The 17,115-nt window shown below is 41.3% G+C and overlaps 1 protein-coding gene across 5 annotated transcripts in view; it reads right to left on the minus strand.

Moving 5' to 3' along the window:
* nin (ninein (GSK3B interacting protein)) overlaps positions 1–17,115 on the minus strand; it is a 43,927-nt gene that overhangs the window by 24,841 nt on the left and 1,971 nt on the right. For 2 of the 5 annotated variants that reach the window (XM_015350782.2, XM_015350780.2), the window contains exons 1-6: positions 14,366–14,484; positions 12,184–12,403; positions 8,719–8,812; positions 5,945–6,114; positions 1,134–1,179; positions 250–422 (exon numbers count right to left, since the gene is read on the minus strand). In XM_015350782.2, the coding sequence (XP_015206268.2) occupies positions 250–422; positions 1,134–1,179; positions 5,945–6,114; positions 8,719–8,812; positions 12,184–12,403; positions 14,366–14,457 (795 nt within the window). In that variant the 5' untranslated portion in view covers positions 14,458–14,484. Of the gene's footprint in view, positions 1–249; positions 423–1,133; positions 1,180–5,944; positions 6,115–8,718; positions 8,813–12,183; positions 12,404–14,365; positions 14,485–17,115 lie in introns of those variants that run through there. The other 3 variants (XM_015350778.2, XM_015350783.2, XM_015350779.2) reach the window with 3 other exon arrangements.

Here is a 17,115-nt window from a genome sequence, read left to right on the forward strand (position 1 = left end):
TACTCTAAATCTAGAAAAAGTTGCTGGGAATCTTCAAGTCATGCTACACCATTGTGTTCAACACACTAAAGTTACAAAAACAGTGAAATGCTCATTACTGTGAAATGGGTAGAGGGTATCGCACACAGACGAAGGCAATACATGCTTAACAAGAGATGAAAATGATTCTCGAAACCACAGACAGGGCCTGGCATAATCTCAGAATGCAGAGAACGACCCGAGCTTCAGTCAGCGGGGCCTCACCCTCACCTCCAGGCCCAGCCGCGCGCACACGGAGAGCAGCTCCTGGTGGCTGGCGAAACCGTCTCGGCACAGCCCCAGCTCCTCACACGCGCCCTGCAGGCACTCCTCCAGCTCGTCGGGGGAGGGGGCGAACCCGCGAGGCGTGCCCGGGTCGTCGGGGTTCCAAAAGTGGAACTGACCTGCACCGAGAAAATGGGCGTCGGGGAGGGACGTAAGTAAAATGGAGCAGCCGGACGAAAGGTGCACAGCCTGCGTCAGTGCTACAGCTACTGTACTGTTCCCGGGGAAGAGAAGAAGACAAAGAGCTGCTCAAGTCTCATGTGAGTCTCACAGGTTGCCTGTTTAATACAGGAACAAGTCTTGACTTCAGTGTCCTCCCTCTCTGCTGCAGTTCGATAACTGTGGCAGGATTAAGGTTAGTGACTGAAGACTACAGATGTTGAATGAAAATTCAACCTGATAAAATGAAAAACAAAAGCACTTCTTAGAAAAAGAAAATCTATGTATGAAAGCTGATTTGAACACACCTCTGCCTTTAAAAAAATTGTTTTAGATTTTATGTCTTTGGGCTGACAGTATACAGCAAATGCACATTATTTTCAGGGGGAGAAACTCGCTGCTGAGAAATATTACAAGCTATTATTAACAGGCATCTCAATGTGAAGACGTTCGGCAAGTTCACCTGCAGAAAGTTCCATGATGAGTTCCAAAGTTCATCATGTTTCTTTTCTTTTCCTTTCAGCATGAAATAAACCTTTACCTGTTCCATCTCAATATGAATATGTATCAGGGGTTGTGAACTTGGAGCTGGTTGAGTGAGTTTAATGTTTTTACACATAAAACATGAAATGATATTCAATTCAGCTCATTTGAACTGTTTCCAGTCTTACCTTCAGCCTCATACTCCTCACTGTTGTGAACGGAGGTGCTGCAATGCTGGGGAGAAGGAAAGCACAGTCCATTACTGGAAAACCAGAATACAGCGATAAAATATCCAAAACCTGCATAATTTGCTCCATGATCATTAAATGCATCTCAACATGATTTATACCTCATCTGTTTCTAAGTAGAAAACAAGACAGCGAAGATGAAAGTAATTACAGAAATCGTTCCAATTTAAGAATCCCCACAGGCATCGGAATTGATTTTTTTAGTGAAATCAGGAGTTTTTTTAACCATTTTTCAAAACAGGACACATAGCATGGTAGGAAAAGCACTAAAAACAGAAACATGTTCAGATTTAGTTTTGGATGCTTAACCACTAGAGGGCTTTGGAGCAGAAAGAACACACTGTTGTTATGATCCCAAGAGTCACATGTGCAAGACAGGTAGAACTTCATTGTAGGACTGGTAGTTAATACTGTATTTGAAATCAAATGATCACAACGGAGCTTCGCCCAGACACTTCTACGCTTTTTATACTGCTGCCAGCATACAAGATTGCAACACATCTCAAGTGGCCTCTGCTAATACCTCTAATTGCAAGCAGTAGCCTTCCAACTACACCAGCTTGTTGATGTGGTTGTAGAAGACCACTTCAGAATCAAGCATTTAAACCAACTGCTAATCTCTTTCATTTCCATGGAAACAGATTAAACCTAACCCTGAACAAAGCACTGGGCACAGCACAACCTGGTTAAAAAACAAAAACAATAACAACAGACTAAAAATACAGGAACCATGCAACTACTTTTTTAATGGATTTTCTGATTCGTTTTTTTTTTTTTAAGCACAGCATTTTTGCCATTTGTAAACAGGACACTATTTTAGGACGCTAATGAGTAAACACAGCAGGAGACCTCAGTTTTGCTCTAAATTTACTGTCTGGGTTGTGAACAACCAGGAGGAAAGGTAGTGCACACTTATTTTTTTATAAAGTTTCATACACCCCAAAACATAACAGTTCAGCAGAGGAAGATCTGTGAAAAGCTGTTTTTTGTTTTTCTTCAGGGAAGCATGTTCTTTTTGGTATGAGAATCTAAATGTGTGTCAGTATCAGCCCTGCTGACTTAATAAAAAGTGGTTTTGAAGGACACAAAAAGTGCTCATTCTTATTTGATAAAGTCCCCATTTAGATTGAAATGATGGCAACACGCGACTCCCCCCCCACCCCCCCTGCTCTCCCTCCCTCAGGCAGCCCTCTGGCACACATCAGCTGAGCAGAGGGGCGGGGGACACTGCCACACTGAACGGGCTCAGAACAACAGGGCCTTGTGGCAGCACAGGGCCTGCACTGGTTAAAGGTCATGCAGAGGCAGCCTTGAAGTGGCCAATCAAACTCTGCAGGTCTTGTGCTGAAGTCGAGTGTGATCACACCAGGAGTCCCCCAATTATTATAATACTTATACAACCCCCCGTATCCCAATGCATGCTCACGTCTCCTTCACCATGACCACCAATCAAAAAGCAAGAGATAATAAGGAGCTCCAGCTCCACTGAAGGGAAAGGCAGACAGCAACAGAGGGAGATTCAAGCCAGTAAAGGCTCGCTCCTTTTACACAGCCTGTGATTCTAAACAATACCGTGTTGCTGTCAGATCACAGACACCAGCTAAAATAAATACAGCTTCTGTGGACCCAAAACACCCAGAGAAAAATAGTGCTTATAAGCAAGACATCTTAAGAATGCAGAAGCATGACTGTTTATTTTAAATTCAATCAGCAAGTACCATCAGTGCAAATATGATCATGCATATTACATATGAAGGGATATGAGAGCTGTATCTGAACAGCAAAAAAGGAAAAAGGTGTAAATGAATGTAGCCGACAAAAAAGACATTATTTTTCTCTAAAAATGTCAAAATACAGCATAAAGCTATTGCGATTCCAAGAACAATTTTACTGATGCCTTTAACGGCCTAAGCATTTGCAAGAACTATAACCCACTGTTGGTTGCAATATATCAGTGGGCCAGGGAAGTCATCTGTGTTGTGTTTTTCTGCAGGGGGGTGGGTGACCCCTGGGAGAATCCGGAGCGAGCCCATTGTGCTGCGCCAGACTTCAGTAGGGATTGCCCCACTTTAGTTCAGCGCTGCAGCTGCACAGATGGCACTCGGTCCCCTCTGACCCCCCAGCTATGTACAGGCATCTGCAGAGGGGCTCTTTGTTAATCTGTCAGACCCCCTTACACCCACTCCCTGCGCAGCTATCCCTAGCCCCTGTCTCCATCTGCTCCTCACAGCCCGGCCCATTGTTGGCCAGAGCGCTAATTAGAATTATTTCAAGACATGTTCCATTGTCTGATAGGAATGTTTGTCTTGGGATCTACCTGGACTTGACATTATCCACAGTCCCATTCTTCCATAAAAAATCACTACCCCTCATCCCCGTAAAGGGAAGACAAAGAAAAAGACTGGTCTTCTACCCTGTATAGCCACCTGTTCCTTTTTGAAAGGCTACTTAACCATATTTTGAAAGATATTTTTTGCACAATCAATATTGGCGTTGTTACTTATGCAGCTTAATAAATCATGCTTTTTTGAAGTGGGGGAGCTTGAACATAGGCCTGAGATAAACAAAAAATGTATGTGACGACTTGTTGTAAATCACCAGCAGGAAATTCTGCAACCCTGTAACATTTCTGAAATGCACAACACCCCAACTGGTGGACAGGGCTGCTTCAAGCAGGGCCCGAATCCCAGTCATGCTAGAGACAAGGCCCAGGTTTGAACCTTGGATCACAGAGTTGAACTTGCACTTGGGCCGGTGACTTTAAAGTCAAGTGGTTTGGTAATAGATTTTGAAAAGACAGCACAGGGTTGGTCACAGTCTCACATCCTGCAGCTCATCTCAACATCTCTTTTTCTGGGTGGGGGTTCCTGGGGGGGGTGAGGGGGGGGTGGATCATCCAATACTGTATAATACCTCTCCACTCCAGGATATAGGGTTCATACCAGCAGGACGCCTTATCATAACAGGAAGTTCATACTTAGGATACCATGACAACGAAATCACTGATGGTTCCAGACATCAAGGCCAAAGTACAGCCTTGATTCCACAGATAAGTGGAGCACCTTGAGAGCTGGCAAAGTCCTCACTTGCTGAATGGCTTATGAACCACAGAAAAGCAACCACAGCAAACAAAAGTAATCATGCATGACTAGGAAAAGACATGGATTATGTCAGAGCCAAAGACAACAGATTTAAAGCAACCCTCTCTTTGACAAGGATCGCAAAAGATTGTAAAATGTTGCATTCAAGTAAACTTTAAAATTAAAAATACTGTTATAATCCTGCTCTGTTCTGCCCTCAAATAAACATAGCTAAACGACTTGTCATGCAGGCAAATGTATAATATTTTGTTCTTAATTCTGTATTCTACCTGTAGAATGTTATGTTGAAATAAAAAAAACAAATAATGATTAGATCAGTGAACATCCTAAAATAGCTAAATGTTTTCAATAATAATTTCTAATCAAAGCACAGTAGCAGCAGAATCAATAATATCTGATTATAACACCAAAATTGCCTTTTTTTAGAAATGTGGGGCTGTAATTGCTGTGGATTAGAAAGAATTTGTTTTTCCATTTAAAAGCAGACATCATTCACCGCATTTAACCGTCTGTGTTGTTGGTATAAATAGACAAAGATGGCATGACAAGGTTATGCAATGAATGCAGCCTTCTGTGAGCGGCATAGTTCTGCGAATGCACTGCGTTTTCAGATCTGGCTTGCATACTTCTAAGCTGATTAGCTAAGAATAACAGCTTCTTAGCCTTCGCTTACTTAGAAACAGGGAATAGCTAAGGACAATGAAAGCTATGAAATGTGGTCTTGTCAGTGATCGGGGCATCAGTTACAGAAAAGCTAATGCAGGATAAAAGACTCATCATGTACAGGTGTCATCGGCTTCTTCGCCTAGAGAATGATTCTATGAGTGTATGGGACATTCTTCTGGATACTATTTTGCTATTTCTTTCCCAGTATTGAGAAAAGCCACATGCCACTGAACAAAGCCCTCAAAAGGCTGGGGAGAAGTCAGCCGCTCGTGTTTGTAGGCTATAAGCAGGAGATGTCCTCTAAAATCTCCAAACAATGCAGGCAGTGTTTTCTGTTGTTTCACATTATGGTAATTTTCCCCATTATGGTAAAGAAAAATAAAAAGCATCATGACTTAAGCAAAAAGAAATAGCAGTTTGTGACATCATTCTGGCATTTTTGACTGTACAATACTAGCAAACCCAATCACAATTGCCAGAAATTGACTCATGGGGTTTCTACATTGTTGCATCAAACTTCCCACATTCCCACTGCATCACATGACTTTACAGACCACAAAACTACATAGAGTATTACACCAGCATCTTCCTTCTGAGAGTCACACTGACGAGCACAGTAATTATTGTTTGTGCATGGTAACAGACATTGAGAGTCTGTTAGTACTGGAATTTCAATCATCTAAGCTTATCATTAGGGGACAGTAACTTGTTTGATGTTCTCATTAATGCTTTTCAGGAGCAAGGCCAAAGACACATTTTCTGTACTACCTTCTTCTCCACATTAAAATGTTTCCATTTCTTTCTGATATATAAGGCAATAAGAAAAAAAACTCTCAGGGAAATACACAGCTTTCCTATCATTTAAGGGTAAAACAAGAAAATACAAAAAATGCCATTAAAAGACACCACACAACACATAAAATCCAGTGTTCAGATTCCACTCACTCAGCTATTGCTGTGAATGTTAAAGTGGCGCTGAGTTACCTCCGAGTCGTTCTGCACAGAGGTGTTGGCGGAATCCTCAGGCTCGTTTAGAGCTTGCACTGTCCCGATCACCTCACAGGACCCTGCTGTAGGGTCCCCACCTTCTGGGGTCGACCGCCGCCCATAACGTTTTCCATCCTTCACAAACTTTGGGACTACTTCTGCGGAATCTGAAGAAAGGAGAACAGGAGATCAGCAGGCCACAGCGGAACTCTGACCAAATGGTTCCTGACCACAGGTCCAAGAAGTGATCTAAAGACCTCCATTTTACTAGTTTTGGCTATGTTTCAAATCCCACCTTTGTTTCATTATTGTTTTTCATTTGTCTTTCTTTTTAAGCATCATTATGTCCCATTTTTATTAATGACAGCCATACTGAAGAGCCTCCTCCAGGTCAGCTGTGTGAAAATGAACAGGGGAACTATTTCAGTGTTGCCATCTTCGGTGCATGATGTTTCACCATGAGGCTTTGACTTCAAGTGACTCTGCAGACTCAACTGGTCTGCCTTCTGCTTTTAGTGAACATACCCCTGGTAGAAATGTTATATAGCATAGCTGAGAGCAGAAATATTATATAGCCAGGTAAAAAACAATCAATCAAACAACAGAGAATTATACACAGACATGACACAGCATGCAATGTTCAGGAACATTTGCAACAACAAAATTTCAGAAAATGAAATAAAAATGTCTAAAGGTATACATATAAACTTAAACACTTGTGTCAAAACATAATTTTTTTAACGTAATCTTTTAGACTCATGATGAACTGGAATGGCCCACTAATATATAACTGACAATAAGGAAGTCAGCTAAATACCGTTTACTTAAACCCTTACAGTTCATGGCTTTTGAATCCAGTATTGAAGAGAGAATAATCCTTCTTAATCCCTCCTCTTCTGCCCAGTCCCTCCCTGTAATTCCAAGGTATCATATGCGTTCCTTAGGCTGATCTGCTCCACTCTCCACTCCACTATAAATTACCTCAGTGACCTACTGGTGCCCTACAAATATGCACGTCAACAACCCTGTCTTGGGCCGAGCGGCTCAATATGCCTGCGCATGCCTTGTTCCTTCAAGGTCCATCCCAGAACTGCACAGGGCTAACAGGAAAGAGGTAATAAGAAGAAACATTCACACAGAAAAACCAAGAGCTGGTCAAGGCTTTCTACACGAAAAATACATTATTTTCTCTACGAAAAATAATGAAGGCAGACACTGACCTGACTAAAGTGAATTTCATACAATCATCAGGTAATTTCATATAATAAATTGACAAAAAAAACATTCTTATTTAAAAATGAACCTCATAGCAATTTCAAACCTGGATAAAGAACACCTGTAATCCTACTCCCTTCCTACAAGGTACAGGCTGTAGACACAAAAAAGGAAACAGCTATGTGTTAGCTGCATTACTGTTCTTCTTTTCGCTATCTCTTGTTATCACTAACTGCGATGGGTGGCCTTTTAATTACAGGTGGATATCACTGTCCACTACATCTGCATTGTAGTTTAAAGCTAACTACAGAAGGTCCGGGATTAGGTTCATAGTAACTCTCTTATCAATTCTATCATCGTTGGGAGGGGCAATGAAGAGACTGAGGGGGGAGGGGTCTGGTGGTATGGGGGGGGGGGATTTGCCCCACTCAGTGCGATTTGCCCTGTGGCCTGCACTACCCAGCCAGGGTAGGGGATGATGGAAGATCCAAGTGCTAAAGCTGGGTAGAAGCCAATCACCCACCTGAAGAGGACAGGGGCCTGTCACAGTTAACAAAGTCTGTTAATTACTCAAGAAGTGGCACTGTTGCTGAAACAGCATCAGAACAGTTAAGCTTCATACTATTAATCCACCAGCAAAAAAGTATCTTTGGCCTTAAGTCTACTCGTTATTTTAAGACTCCCATGAAGGTGTGTTTGAAAGCACTGGGAAATGGGATGCTGGCTTATAATGGTGCCCTGGAAGACTCCAATTCCAATTGGCAAATCACTCTTTGTTTAGTCAATATGTAAGTCCTGTGTTAATGAGCAGAAGGGAAATAATAAAGGTTTATTGGCACCTGTCAAATGTGCACAGCTGTGATATGTTTTAGCATTGTAAAAAATGAATCTTATTAGTTTCTTTATTTCCAAGACCCAGACATAAAACCGATACTGTAAGGATATAAAAAAAACTCTGTCTGCAAGGCCATCAAAAAGTACACCAGCTTCAAAAGGCTTGAGATCTATTCAACTAAGTCTCTTTCTGAAAAAGATACAGCTTTGTGACACAGGTATTTCTTCATGAAAATTAGATATAAAAAGATAGAACAATAAACAAACCTTTTCCTTATTTTCCCCAGACGTTACAATGCTGCATCAGTACCGCAAAGCAAATCAGGGCTCAAAACATGGGAGTGTGTTTCCCTTATAAAAACAAATTAAAAAAAACCCTGTCCCAACACGCCTTCAGTTTAACTGAAGGTGCAGGAACCAGATTACTACAAACTGTAAATGAGCTTAATTAATAAGTTAGTTAAGTCCTCTCCAAAGTGAGAAGAAAACTGCAAAGAATTTCATCAGAAAGTGGCTGGCACGGTCGCTGCACAGACGCACAAGAGTAAACGCAGTAAAGGGTGGAGTGTGTACAGTGGGGCAGTCTGAGCAAGCCTCAACAGGTCATGGCAGGGGTGGCTGGGAGGGCAGCACTAGGAGTGCTTGTGGACCCAGGCCATTAAAAATGCACAATTACACATTAACTACTGTTCCAAAGATTTCACCTTATTTCTGTTGCTTACCTGGCTCAGGATGGTCCACTGTGTTGGATAAAGGCCCACCCAAAGTTGCAGATAACACAAGAATCAGTGCATCCTTGAACTGCTCAAAATGAACCTAGAAGAGAAAGGTTACCAGTCAGAAAGTAGCTCGGTTGTCTCAGTTGAACATGCTTAAAGAACCTGAACAAGACAAAAGACCTATTATACTGTGTATCATTACTAAGTATAAAAGGCCTGTTGTTATTATTAAGCAAGTGAGTATTCATAGTTAGGTCTCTCTTATCTTGTTTGCATTCTATGCGGTCCATTTGCAACCCATATATAAACAGTTCATTTAAAACAAATTTGATGACAGACACTGTTATCTTGGGATATTTTGACATGTAGCACTGTTGTAAGAACGTTTCTTGGCAACTGTTGCCATCAGACGAGCCCCCACATACATGGAGGAGCAGCTCAGCATGGCTAAGAGCAGTGGGTAGAAGCTCAGTAGTGAACCTCCTTCAGAGCTGACCTTTAACCTTCAATTCTACACCCATTTCCCCATCATGAGGCCCATCACCGGGGATGGGTGTGGCCTCTGGCGAGGGGTTCATTCTCTTCCATGAAACGCGCAGAGCTGTCGCAGGAAGAAAAAGCAACAGCTGTCAGCTTTGTCCGTCATGCATATGCATATTTCCTTTGTGAACTGTGAAGCTGTGACTCCTCGGGTTAGAGACCGTGCTGAGTGACTGCTGCCACTATGGATGAACCTTTTTTCGCCCAAACGTAAAAGCTATTCTATTGTTAAGCAGGCGGCTGGGTCGCTGCTGTTGTGCTACAGGAAAACAGATGTTTTCTCTGGCCTCCCCTTGACAAACACATGGTTATTAAAAGACAGAAGCTGTCATTGCCTGATGTAGAGAGAAGGGTGCTCACTGGATATATGGCCCTCCAGCAGGGGACAGACTGTGTGCATAGAAAACAGCACATGTGCATGGTCCAGCTAAAGTTGAAAGATGATGGATTAGATAAAGAAAATGAATTAAAATTACATTCCTGTCCACAACATAAGAACAACGTAGAGACGATGTGTTAATTTCACATCAAGTCAACCCACATAAAGATGACTGAAAATGATTCCATCCTAATCATTCCATGGCGAAAAGGCACAAAAAAATTAAACAGCAGTGACCAAAATGGTAGTGCTTGCTGTAGTATTAATACAGAGGGACAACAGAACCCTGCAGTGAACTGGAGTTTTCTCATGTCTACACAAGCTTATCAATATTCATTCTAGACACGGTGTCAAGGTGCCGCAGTGATCCTTTCATCCTAACATCCTCACACCAACTGCAGCTAGCAGCACTGTCTGAGGTACTTGTGCATTAAAATTAGACTGGTTACCCTAGTTACCCACACCTAGGATGGAGTCATAAAGCCCCAATTAATCTCAGACAAGAGGCTCTCTCCGCATTCAGCAGACAGTATTCAAGCTGTTGTGTGCACGGCAGGGCTCACTATCAAGAGGGGCCGCAGTTCAAAGCAGACGTGTCCACACAGCTGTGACAATGAAAAGCACCGTAAAGTGGTCCTGAAATTCACTTCTTCACAGCCCAGTATTCCGGTTACAAAGGGACAAGTAAAGGTTATATTCCATTCCGCAAAGCCGAATGAGGAACCAGGTGTCACACCTGAAAAAGGCCCAACGGCTGAAACAGGGTGTTTCTTCTTTTGACTTTATCGTGCAGAATTAACCTGTGCTTGTTCCTTTGCGATCAATGCAGACTGAAACAGCTCCCCACTGAGGCAGAATGCTGGTTTACTGACAGAGCTATAGGAGAACAAAGATAAAAGTGCAAATTCTAAAATGCTTACAATGGCTAAATGGAAAAACGGAAGAGAAGTGCCACTGGAATTTTCTTGGCTCACAGACTATACTGTTTGAGGTCTCTAGCTGTGTTGTCTCTTCAGGGCCAGATGGCTCTCCCTCCACACAGACTCTCCACACTCTCTCCCTTCCTACAGCTGCTGAGTATAGGAACTGGGGCCACTAGCGAGATTAAAACAAGCCATCAAGTGGGCAATAAGTAGTCCGATGGGAGCAAGGCATGTGGAAGAGGGAGGGGTTCCTGCGTGGCTGACGAAATGTGTGTTTCTTCCATGCGGATGTGTGTGGTGCCTCAGAAACGTACAGTAACTGAGATCATAAAGTAACTGATTACCTAAATCGAAAAGCAGGACCATTTCCAGATAGGGCAAAATGACAAAACGACTCGATTCTTTTTCAAAGTGTCTTAATACATAATTGAGTGTACGGGGCAAAATAATAATATTAATGTTGTAACCAACAAGACTTTGGGAATTGTAAATAAAGTCAATAAAATGACCACAGCCCGTGGTCAAATATTTTATTTAAAAAAATATTTTTAATAAGATAAAGTTTAGTTTATTTCAATGTAAGATGGAAAGGGAGTCTTCTACAGAGGTACTTCAGAAATGACTGGTGACTACTGGGCTCAATCCTGAACAGGTTCCAGACTAAGGAGCTGTGGTTTCATCTATACTACGATTGTTTGCTTGTGTACACAACAGTTCTGTACATTGGGCCACTTTCATAAGCCTTAAATAAACCTTTTGAATACCGAAGTGCCTAGTTTGTTACTACAGTTTAACACACGGCATGCTGCCTGTGGATTGGGAATAGAGCATACAGCTGCTTTCACACTCCACCCAACACAAAGGTCACAGAACAGGCCTGAAATGTGCCACACACTCCCACAATGATTTATAAACTTAGGAATCCAGGTCTCAGAGTTTGGGCTGGTTTCCACAGAGACCTCCATAGGAACCACAGAAAGATGTTGATCTTCAATGCGTGGCAGCCCCATAAACTCTTGTTCAGAAAGCACAGCGTCTGTCGCTAATATGGGCTTCATTCCTGCAGTAATATCAGGAAGAATAATTACACGACCATTATTTCAAATGATACAGTTTTTATTGTGGTATTTAAGGACAAAACAGCAAATTCCTCACTGTGCACTGTGGAACTCCACTGTGTTTAAAATGAGGAATGGTCACAGAGTCCATATTAATCTCCACTGCTCTCTGAGGGAGGCCCGTAGGAGTAAGGTCCAGAACAATCTGCCAACACCTTAAGCCATCAATGCCACCTGCACCTTACATGCGTAATACTTTCTACTGAGATGCCCCCAAGCTTCTAACTACCACTTACTATAAGTACCTAGTACTACTAGCTAATTAGTATACTACTAAGTCCCTTTAGTTGTTGTACAGCCTTTAAATATGTAGCTTCTCTTCTCATTCTCAAACAATGGCCTTGTTCCAAGCTGTAAAAGAATGCTGCCTCACCCCAGTACCCGTTCCACACCACATACTGTACATGAGCCAGTTCTCACTTAGATCTGGAAACGGACACACAGACACACAGAACTGACCACACAAGCTGATGCCCCCAACCCTATCCCAGCAGGCGCTGTCCCGTACCCTGTCAGTGTGAAGTCCCTCTTCTGGCAGCAGGGTGTGCAGTAGTGTAGGGGCGACTTCTTCAAGATGCAGGGCCCTGCACAGCTCCGAGAGCTCCTCCTGACCCAGGGACCCCGAGCCGCTGGTGTCGAAACTGTCGAAGACTTCCTTCAGCTGAGCCTCGTACTGGTCCTGCTGGGCTTCATCCATCCCATAGCACAGAACCACCTGCCCGCTCACCCTGGGAGCAAGAATGACAGGGAGAAAGGGAGAGATTTAGGAAACCCTAACTCACCATTGCTGAGATATTGCATTGAGGAGAATTTCCCGCTCAGCTGGTGAGGAAAATTCTCCACAATGCTTTCTTGTCATCTTGTCTTGCTGGGACTATGGATCAAGCTGCCCAGCTATGTTTTTGAAGCTGATACCCTGGATCTTCTCAAGAAATGGCTGGATCGGATTCCTGGAATAATTAACAGTCAAACAGGCCAGATGGGATAAAATGTTTTTAGGTTCTTAGGTTATTTTTAACAGACCTCTTCACTTTGAGCAAAATAGAAGTGTTTTTGCCTTCTAAGATTCTTAAATAGTTCTGTTCATGCCCACAATCTCCATCTTTACAAGACCACTGAAAATCTCAAAATTAGCTTTCAAAAGCAAACAAGTAGATTCCGTGCAATACCAGTGAAAATTGGGTTGAGAAATATTCTATGATTGAGTCTTTTCTTAAACTGACGTACCAAATTTACAGATTTTTAAACAGAAATTCCAGTTCAGGTCTTCTAGGACATTAATTAAGTTTAATGTTCTTGTAAGCCTGTTATTCTTCCAATGAACCATATTGATTTTAAACTTAAATCACTTAGGCATGAAAGCAGACACCACTGTGAAGTTAAATGCCACAGATGCACTAAAACTGACTGAACAACCAGAGACATCTTAGTTTCACCTGTTGAAATTCCAATGAAGAACTTCGTTACTAAGCAGGGAGAGGAACAGGGTATGGGATAATAGAAACAAGCAGATTAATAAGACAAGGTGAGTCACTTGCCTGTAGGGACAGAAACACCCAGTACAGCAGGAAGGGATTGAGAATGTACACTACTAAGATTATTCTAAAGCAGGTGTCATGGACTAAAAGTGTAAACAGCTGCTTAACTTCTTTTTAGAACTACTTCAAAAAAGATCGTAAACTAACAGCCATTGTAAATTTTGCATGTATGCAATCTAGTGCTATAAATAGTTGATTAAGAGAGAACTGTGGGTCAGCTGAAATATCTTTTTAATCTATCTGTAATAAATCTGGATTGGATCCATGCCTATCACTGAATTGGTGTCACAGCAGTATATTTAGAATTGTTTCAATCCAGAAAAAATGTTAGACTTTCTGCACAAATAAGAGATTTTTTTTGTGTAAAAATGTTTACTTTAACAGTATCACTGAGTCGAATCCAACACAGTAAGATTGAGCTTTTCTTGTGTTTTCAAAGGTTTCGAAAACAATCACACTATTCTGCTCTTTACTATTTTTACTAATCTTTACGTAAATATTTTCTCAAATGGATGTCAACAATTTCATGTTTTGAAGGACAATGTTTTTTTATTTTAATGAGCAGCAAAATATTGTCATCTGTTGTCTTAACTGTGTCCCATGCTACAGCTTTGGATGTTGATAGGTCAGAATAGTATATTTTTATTGTTGTAAATAATTTTCAAAATTCAGAACATTTGCACCATAGAGCATAGTCCTAGGTTCCTCATGTGTAGTGTCTTACTGTGAAAAGGAGTTCAAGATTTTTTTTATCAGAATAAAGTGATTTGTTTAGTATATGCTGGCTTGGCTTGCATCATCACCAATGCAGTCATATTGATTCAGAGGTCTTGCATGTAACTGACTGTGTCCTGAATTTTTGTTCACATCATTGGCAAACCTCTCATTCAGTCTTATGATCGAGCCCCACTACTTCAAAACATATGAAGGTGGCCTCTGTGAGCAATTGCAAAAGTTTGCTTTTGTGGGTTACTCTAAAAGCTAAAATGGGAGAAAAATATGAACACTGCAGGAGAGAGGATGAAGGAGAAGCGGTATATCTTGATGTTTCTGTTTACATTCAGTCCAAGATCCTGTCCCTGTCCGGATAACAATCAGGCTACTGTGTACAGTATGTTTGCTGAACGTACAAGGTGAGAAAGATAATTTTACCTTTGACCTAAGACATCTCGCTGGCCAGCACACAGACCCAAAATCCTTTTGTGGTCAGATGGATTACCAATGTTGCTAAGACAGGAGTTCATGGAAGGGCAAAACTACTTCCATTCCTTCACCTGGGCAGTCAAGGCCAACTGATCTATTAGATAAGCAGTATTAGTACCTTAGTGTCTGGACAGATAATGCCATACCAGTGTGGTGTAGAGATCCTACACACATTCAGAGGAAAGACAAACAATGTTGTAAAACCCTCCCCTCTCTGACTTGGTTTGTAACCTGTTTTGTCTCACTGGATTTCTCTCTAAAGCTAACTTCACAGTACAGGAGGGCTACTGTACACTATGGTTCTTCCTCCTAACTTTAATCTCATTGAAAAGACAAGCATATTCTACCCTGTTTAACCTACAAGAGAGCAAAACATTTCCCTGGTGACTTCAAAACTCCAAAACTAGGCAAAGTTCACAACTAGTCAATTCAACACCTTCTCCGGTGTTCTGAACATTTTTATAGAGAGGATGGTTGCACACAGATGTAGCTGATCTTTACCCTCTCTACCTCATGCGAAGGTCTGGACTTCTTCTCTGATTGGTCTCAGAATTCACACACCCACAGTGCAAACCATCTCAGAGAAACAGTTGTTTCCCTTCACATACCCTGTCATAAATTACCCAGTGTCAAAATAGCTGAAATCTTGGGTTTTGATCATTTCACAGCTGTGTTCTTTTTACTTGCATAATTAAAATAAAATATCTAATAGATAAAAAGCTGATTTTGCCAATTTCCTTTTAAAAATGAGCCCTTCAGAGAAATACACGACTGGGGGTGAAGAGAAAAGGGGATTTGTGTTGTCTAATGCAATTTACATCAATGAAACACAACACATTTGGACTTACACATCCAAAAGGCTGAACAGATGATCAGTGATGATAAACAGGCTGATTCCACAGCCACAGGAGTATGTTAGGGTAGGAAATAAATAGATGTAATAGAAAAAAGCAGATAAAAGATAAAGATATGAAATAAGCAAATAAACAGACTACTGATTTCCTAGATAGAATCATCAGTTTCCAAATTAATAAAAGCACATTATGTCAACGTGATCACACACAGCAATTCAGCATGTGATATAATGCAATACATTAATGTAAAGCTTTATCTGACATAACTACCAGATTTGGTCATTTAAGAGCCTATAACCCACAATTCAGTGATAAAAGGACAATATCAAAAACCTAATTTAAATTTATCTATGTATGCATTATATTATAAGAAAAAAGTGTGTTTTAGTTACAGAATAAATTCTGTTGCTTCTGGGAAAACTGTCCCAGGTGTGAGTGTGTGTGTGTTTGTGTCTGTGTTTGCCCTGCAGTGGACAGGCATCCCACCCAGAGTGTATCCTGCCTAGTGCCTGTTGCTTGCCAGGATCCTGTACTGGATAAAGAGGTTAGAAAATAGATGGTGTATAATTTCTCCTGGTGATCAACTTGGAAGCCCTCTTCACTGGGAGCTAATATGGCAGACCAAAATGGACTGAGGCAGACTGTCTACAGAGTGCACCAAGCTGTGACTGTGCAGGGAGGAGACTGTCTCACAGGACCCACTCACAGCTGCAGTGCACTAGTCCTTCAAAAGGACCACCATCAGCCAGGTGTCCTTGAGCAGGCCCAGGGAGCTCCATTCAGCGCAGACAATGGACTTTTTAAATGCAATCACTGCACTGCACTCTAGTGTGTCAGATGAAATACAAGTGAATTAGCACTCTGCAATACATTAGTACTGATGATTGCAAGGTTGATACAGTAGTTAAACATCATCTCCCTACTTATTACCTCAGCAAATAACTCATGCTTTCAGAGCAATTAAGAACATTAGCACATGAAACCAAAATATAGGATACAAAGGATAGGATGTTTAATAATGTGGTTCATAAAACACACAATGAAACAATTTACTGTCTCTATATCAGAATGGGCAATGCAGGTGCCATACCACCTAATATTGTTCTCAGAATGTATATATTGGCAAAAAGTATATTTGTAAATGTTTGAGTTAAAAATATATATGTATTTTTAATAAAAAACTGTATTTTTTAACATCCACATGTAAGATATTTGAACAGTTATGGCCTTTACTTTGCTCCTAATTACCTTCATCATATACTGTAGAAGAGCTCAGGTGGTTAATTACCTCTTGGCAAGCTCCAGGTCTCCTTATGAGACCAGGAATCAACATAATGACTTTGATTCCATTCTCTCCTGTAAGCAGACTGATCATATTCTGCACCAAAAGGATGTCAACTACATGACAGTAAACCAGCGAGAAGCCTGCATTTGTGGTGTTAATAAATACTGTAAATGCACTAAAAGTCTGAATTGTGAATGACATTTCTGCAGCTAGCACTGTACTCGCTCATAATACTTGGGAATAAGTATCCTGAAAGGCTGGGAATATAAACTCAGCAGAAGAAAAGGTCATTTCCTTCATTCACTGTATGACTTTTGATCAAGGTGCTTCAGCTGTCTAATAGATCCAGACCTAAATGCATAAGGATCTACTATCAACTAGACACAGAATCCTTCCCCATGTGTTATATATGTAGTAAACAATGCATGGACTAATTCTCCCAGCTAAGCTAATGGAAAGGGGGTGTTTCTTCAGCTAAACAGAGAGTGTTTAGGCCTCAAGGTCATCTGTTACCAAAACTGGTTATCCAATAAATGAAACTGTTTTTACTATGACTGATG

The sequence above is a fragment of the Lepisosteus oculatus genome, chromosome 8 (assembly GCF_040954835.1).
Source record: "Lepisosteus oculatus isolate fLepOcu1 chromosome 8, fLepOcu1.hap2, whole genome shotgun sequence".
NCBI lineage: Eukaryota > Metazoa > Chordata > Actinopteri > Semionotiformes > Lepisosteidae > Lepisosteus > Lepisosteus oculatus.